Source organism: Paramisgurnus dabryanus, chromosome 20, assembly GCF_030506205.2.
Source record: "Paramisgurnus dabryanus chromosome 20, PD_genome_1.1, whole genome shotgun sequence".
NCBI lineage: Eukaryota > Metazoa > Chordata > Actinopteri > Cypriniformes > Cobitidae > Paramisgurnus > Paramisgurnus dabryanus.
The window spans coordinates 30,363,054-30,370,192 of record NC_133356.1 but is presented as its reverse complement, the minus strand read 5'-3'; the positions used below and the strand labels follow the sequence as shown (position 1 = coordinate 30,370,192).

Here is a 7,139-nt window from a genome sequence, read left to right as displayed (position 1 = left end):
TAAATCAACTATTGTATTATATATCATTGTTCTACAGTCTATACACAGTATTTTGTTACAGTTACATCAGAAGTAACTGTAATTAAATTACTAAGTAAACCTTTAATTTTTTAAGGAAAATGTAATTAAATTACAGTAGCTAAATACTTGGTAACTAGTTACACCCAACACTGCTCAACTTGTACATGAAAAGAAGGTAACAGCCATTTTAGTATTGACTGTGATTTAGTCTTAGTGACATAGGAGTCTACTACTAATACTACCCCTAACTTTTCACAGATTTAGGAACTAGTTTTAGCACTAAAACACTTTGTGAAATCCTGTAGGAGCCCTAAAATTAGGACTGACACACCCAATATAATCAGCAAGTTTGGGGGCTACTTTTAGCCTTAAGATGTTTTGTGAATACCCACCCAGAAGTCATATAAAAGAGTCACTGATCAGAATAAATAATTTATTTATTTAGTTGTTAAATGTACAGTTAAACCACAAGGAATAACTTTTTTGGTATGTAATCTTAAGCAGCTATTCATATATATGTACGCAGTTCTAGAAGAACATGTTTCTGAGGATTCTGCTTTCCTTTAATACAGTATATACATTTCTTATAATAATTAAGATTGATCAAAACATATCAATAGTTGCATAAATCATAAATGTATGACTGTACTATAATGCTAAAAAACATTATAGACAATATTTTCTGCTAAAACTACATTTTTTTAGGAACTTGGGGTAAAGTGCAGCAATACTCTAACTTACTAAACCAACACAAATGTTTAAAAGTTATTGTATGAAAACAATATAAAGTTGCATTATTTTTACGGTATAAAATGTATACATTTACTTAATGAAATGAAGGCTTTGGAGTACAGAGGCTTTATAAAATAATTGGAAAAAAAACAATACTACAATAAAAGCAAATCTGTAATTCATTGCTTTTTACATGTTTAATTATATACTATACAGCTTGAAAAATCAATGCAAGCAACATCAGTCTTTGATGTTTTTACTTCTGAAGATATCCTCCATCACTGTGCTGCACAACTCGTTTGCTTCAGCGATTCGGCCTCAATCAGCTTCTTATGGATTTCCACCTTTTATTGAAATGAAACAAATTTATTTGAATTGAATAAATTACAGTGACATTTTCATATGACAGTAGTTTAGATAAAAAAGCACACTGCGTATGTCCTGCGTTTGCATTCTCATTACCTGGCAGTGATAGTATGTTCTGCTGTTGACATGTTTCTGGGGCTGAATGTCACAAACTGTGCCCACTGACTTCACCCTAGTGTGGGAAACCACAGCATCGACAACCTCACACTCAACTGTGACAAACGGGAACCAATCGGCAGGAATCTCCTGATCTGATGCCAGTTCCAATTTATACACAAACGACTGAAGCTGATCCACAGCTGAGGGAAAAAACAAATCACAAAGGCTTTAAAGTAACCCCCTTACTGATATACGAATCTATTACATGACACACCGACTATATCTACAGACTGTCTATAACTCTTCTGTATCATGCATATTGTCGCTGTCTGATGAAAACCTCATATCTCAATTTTTGATCACTTTTACTTTTTTGCAAAACCATTGGTATTGATGCCCCTTTGTATTTAATGCGAGGGTAAATAAAGAACTGACTCAATGATTATGTGCAGCATTTTCTATACTCAACAATCACTAAAGGGTTAATGTTTCATGAGAAATCGTGAGAGGGCCTACATCCCTACAATAAACTTTATAACTTCATAAATCTTCATCACATTTTATAATGTATAATAGACAATTGTTTTCTTATAATTAAAAACACTTTGGTTACGCCACTGCATGCAAGTGTCTGGCCATATTTAAACCACAATATACACGACAAACCCAGTGTGAAATGTAAAACAAAAAAGTGTTATTGTTTGTCATTTTCTAAAAAGTAGCGTTTTGGAGATAAGGATGTTTCAATCGACAGCAAGCATATGATGATAAGGTAAGCATAAATCAAAGGCAGATCTTTACTGCAATCCAGACCAAGACATTATTATCCATTATAACATCTATCAGTGTTATTGTTTTGTTATATATTGTGTTACATTGGTTGGTTTTCTTACCAACATTCTTCTGAGGAAGTCTGTCAATTCTCCACACAATGGCTCCGTACACATTCTCATATTTTGCTGTGCCAACAGACACCTGCATGACAGAGTGAGATTCTGCAACGTGTGCCGAGCCCAAGCATGCATTTCTGTTCATGCGAGCCTTGAGGGATTTCTGTCGCAGCAGTGACCCACTGTTGGGCACTTTAACCCAATCACCTGGAAATGGTATCTGCATAGAAATGTTTTCACAGAATGTCTCTGAAGTTCTTTCAGATGATGGGAAACTCAATGGGACATTGAGGAAGACCTGCAGCTCAACACAGGCACCCTGCACAGTCACCACAGCTTTAACGGACAGGGGCAATTTCTCGCAATTGAGGGACGCGGTCTTGTAGCGCATGAGCTCCACCCGACAAGCGTCAGGGAGACAGAATTTAATCAGCCGCTGATGTAGAAACTCTGCTTTTCTTACACACTGGTGAAAATGGTAATCTGTGATCTCCATCCAGGGCTCATCATCATCATCTGAACCATACGTAGGAGAATGTTTAAGAAGTCCAAGGTCATTCAGTGCCAAGAAGCACTCTGGTGCACCGTTCAAGAAAGCTAAGCAGTGAATTCGTGTGATGGACGTGCATTCGACAACATCTCCATCTTTATCCTGTCGCATCCAGATATGGTCAGAGATGTCCAAAAACAGCTCCTGTTCTTCATAGTGTTTGTGCTGTTGGTGCGCTGCTGGTAACCGCATGAGCTCTTCTTCAATAGACGCCAGCAGGTCCTCTATGTCACCATATTCAGTGGTGCCAAACTTCAAAAGTTGCTCCGCTTCTGCTTCGTGTGTTACCTCATGTTTTGGGTGATAGCGTTTTCTTTCGACATACGACACATGCTCAACCTTCATTGTAGCGATCTTGCGCGGTTCGCCGTAACTCTCTAGTTTGGGACCTGACAGGCAGCAGTAAGCATGAAGCTGAAATTCTTTGAAGGGTTTCTCCAGGCCCTTCTCGTAAAACAACTGTAGTAGAGCTCCAGGCAGCAGCTGCAGGTATATAGGTCCCCACTGGCGAGAAGACATGCGGTTCTTTTTCTCTGGAATTCTGAGCATCAATGACCAACCGTGCCTACTCTGACTGAGGAACAATCCTTGAGGAACAAAGGATGGGGTTCTAATCATCTCTTTACCTTGAATATTCCCTAAAGCTGAAATATAATTCTCTTTGTCCAGTTTCCCGTCATTAGCCTCTTGTTCGTTCTCTTCTGTTCTCAGTCGTTCAAGTTCATGGCATATATAAGAGTAGGAGTACTGAGGGTGGTCCTGGGGCGGCTCGTTACCGTCTTTGGTACGGATGAAGAAACGAGGTAAACCGGGACCAGAGTCAGAGTCTGACGATGAGCTCCGAGACAGTCGTTTATGATCGGCTTCTACCCAGGCAGGGTTTAAATGACCCAATTTATCTTGGGATGGGGTGATTGAATTGGGGTCTTTTTGAAATCCTGGAGAAAAGCTGGTAAAAGTGCTTGAAAAATAGTCTGGTTGATCCTGAAGTCCATAATGAAAGGGCGACTGACCTGCTGGTGTTGTCTTCACCGGAGTGCACATGGGAGTGTTACTGGGCACTTGTAAGCTTTCGTCAAGGCTTAAATCCAACAATGGGGATTCCAGGGATGTGCTGAAGCTCCATGTTTCACTTCCCATGGAAGGGAGAACAAGTTTCAAACCATTTGGGCGCGGTACTAAACCTGAGTTTGAAGAGAGCAGTGGTTTCTGGGGTGAGGAGAAGGATGTCCCTTCATCATCAAATGTAACCCAGTTGGATGGATGATTCATGGAGCACATTGTTTTGTTTGTAAACAGGATGTCTTTCACAAGGCTTTTCTCAGGGAAAAAACAGCCACAGAAGTAATCTGAAAAAGATATTGTCACATTTTGAAAAATCGCTTTGCATTCGTGAAAAACAACAAACAAAAACAAACAAACAAACAAATATTTCATAGCTATCAAGCCCCCCAAACACATTTGGAGAAAAAAAGATTGAGTTAAATTGAGTTTGAGACCCATGACCTAACCAAATTATGATAGTTCTATGAACACAAAATAACAGAAAATTTTAACCGTACAAAGGTGTAAAAAACACTGTGAAATGACTTTCGCGTCAATATGAAGATGCTAAAAGTACGCATAGGTGGCAGGGCCATACACAGGATTTTATAAATACCATCCGAATATGCATTTTGCTTAGGAATGCACCCCTGGAAACAAAATGTATATGCATTTAAAGGAATATGTCCACATTTTGGGAATTAAGCTGTTTCACAGTATCCCCCAGAGTTAGATAAGTGCATGCATACCTTTCTCATCTCCGTGCGTGCTGTAACTCTGTCTGATGCAGCCCCCGCTAGCTTAGCTTAGCACAAAGACTGGAAGTGAATGGCTCCAGCTAGCATACTGCTCCCAATAATTGATTACAGTGATGTGTTGTGATTTGTATAGTGACACCGTGTACAAATAACAAGGTCATATGAGACACAGACATCTTTTAACAGTATATAACTGGGAATATATTCTCAGAAGGCAAAGCACTGCTACTTGGGCGTCTCCCACATCAGGGTTTCTTTTCAGAAAACGATCCATACAGTAACGTAGTGTTACTGCATATGAATAAAATAAAATTCTCTGATGTTGTGATATTCAAATATAAATAGGCTTTTAGATCAGACATCTTGACTAAGCATTTTAATTTATATAAATTCATAAGAACAATCTTATGTGACAATAACAAGATTTGTCAACTGAAAAATAAAAATAAAATGCATTTGTCTGTATTCTACACTGTGTACGAGGCCCACCAGTTAACAATCACTGTTTTATATAACAATACAAAGTAAATCTGATGCAATCTAAAATGTTTTTTTACACATTGTCCAATAGTGAACAGTGCAGGACAAAATAAACTCCTAAAATAGAGAAGTCTGGTGTAACTTAAACATTGGGTGCTTCTCAATATGCGAAAGTGTTTTATCAACTAAACCTGAGGCACGTATAAATCTCCTCCCCGTTCACATCGTCACATCATTAAACACACATAAATCTTGCTATTAATCATTAAATTTTTGTAAATGTAAACTCATTTCAGACTGCATATTTAATATTTATGTTTAAACCACTGATCTATATAAATGATCAGTGGTATAGACACATACTGTATATAAATTTTACAGCACTTTTAAGAATGTCTTTATTTTAATGTAGTAAGGAAATGAACTCTAACTCAGGTATGTATTTAATTTATTTTATTAAATATTTAGGGGTTTTCGTGCACTTGATAATTTGATAACAGAAAATAAACTTTATATAGAGAGTAAGGAAAGAGGATATCATTTCACTTAATACTTCGTCTCCTCCGTCCTCGCGAAAGCAAGCAAGGAAAGGAAACAAGGATGCACAAATAAGAAATGAATTAAGAAGCACCCATTGTCTAATATAAGACTGAGAAAGACAAAACTGATAAAAAACATTTATACTCCTAAAACAGGGTTCCCACTCTTTTTCACATATCATTTTCAGGACATTTTGAATGTGACCAAACCAGCATGGGAATTATGCTGGTCTTATGCTGTTTTTTCAGCAGGGCAGTTATTACCCCATACAGAAAAATCCAGCTAAGACCAACATAGCTTGTAGCTGGTTTTAGTTGGTTTAGGGTGGCAGTAGCTGGTTTAAGGTGGTCCTCCTAGCCTGGCAAAGCTGATCAAGCTGGTGGGTCAGCTGTTTTTTCAGCTAAAACCAGCTCACCAGTTATGCTGTCATAGCTGGATATTTGGGTAGGGACAGTTGCTTAAATGAGACCTTTGGTGCACGCAACCTCCGAAACGAGACGCAGATTGAGTTATTGAGTTATAAATGTCTGACAACCTGAGAGAGATCTCCAATATTTTCAGTTTATACCAAGTTTAGATACCAAGTTCAGTCGCTAGAGGTCAATGTTACACGTACACAGCTCCTTTAACATCATTATTTCATTTTGGACGGAGTTTAGCGGCTTTTGCATCTGAGCTCCTCATGTTTATGTAGCGTAAAATCACAATTCCTAATGTACAGTATTGTGGTGAATCCAAATACCATGGTAGTTAAAATATGATATTTATATCAGTTTATATCTGTAGAAAACTCACACTTTAGGTTAATATAAAACTTTATACTTCAAAAGTAAAGTTACTTTGCTTTGTATTATTACTTGACGCCCGCGATTTACAGCAGCATAACACACAACTAAAAAATATAACCCTAACAATTTATATAAAAAACAAGCAGATTTAACGTACTGTGAATATCTTTCATCAGAATGTGATGTATAGAGAAACTCAGTCTACAAAACTATATCAAAAACCTATCCATTTTTGTTTTTATAATCGTTTAACCCGCTGTAAAAATCTGATTCCGCCCGTTCTGCTTTATTGTCTAACGTTAGTTCTTTGTTTAACTTTAAACTTACCAAACACCGCAAACAACTGATGTACAGCTAGAAACGGTAGACATATTAGCATGATATTTGCTTAACGTTACCTCATCGTTTCAGAGAAAGAATTCACAGCAGACCGTTTTTCCTCAAAATGGCAGAAATAAGTGGAGCGGACGCGATTCCATCCAAACATCCCGAACGGGAAGCGGATTTAGAAGTCCTAGTATGGCTAACAGCTGATTAATATTCATAAGACAAGCATTTGCTATTGGACCGTTACCGATCAACGTCATACCCAATTCCGACTGAGTTAACGGGTAGAGGCCCGTACGGGATGATTTCTCTTATGTTTACATTTATTATCTGACTTGATCCACGTGTCAAGTTTAGTCTCTACTTAAAATCTCAAAAGACTTTAAAACATATTTGTCTGAAGAAATTGTGAAATCTCACTGATTTGGCTTTTATTGGCAAATAACTGTGAAGACGTCAGTAAAAAATTTATTTTAATGTACATGAAGTGTTATTTCCCGTAATCATTTGTCTTCTGCTGCGGTCAGATTGCGGTACAATTGAC

At 37.6% G+C, this 7,139-nt stretch overlaps 1 protein-coding gene across 3 annotated transcripts; it reads right to left on the bottom strand.

Annotated features, from left to right (window-relative positions):
* Positions 1-497: 497 nt before the first annotated feature.
* On the bottom strand, positions 498-6,796 carry ston1 (stonin 1). 3 transcript variants are annotated; one of them, XM_065250635.2, is made up of 4 exons: positions 6,596-6,691; positions 2,112-4,007; positions 1,216-1,418; positions 498-1,097 (listed from the first exon to the last, which is right to left on the bottom strand). In XM_065250635.2, the coding sequence occupies exons 1-4, from the start codon at positions 6,645-6,647 to the stop codon at positions 1,032-1,034; spliced, it is 2,217 nt and encodes a 738-aa protein (XP_065106707.1). In that variant the 5' UTR covers positions 6,648-6,691; the 3' UTR covers positions 498-1,031. The 3 variants fall into 3 exon arrangements, with proteins under 3 accessions (XP_065106707.1, XP_065106718.1, XP_065106729.1); XM_065250646.2 differs by having other exon boundaries at positions 499-1,097; positions 6,667-6,796; XM_065250657.2 differs by having other exon boundaries at positions 499-1,097; positions 4,452-6,654.
* Between the last annotated feature and the right edge of the window lie 343 nt (positions 6,797-7,139).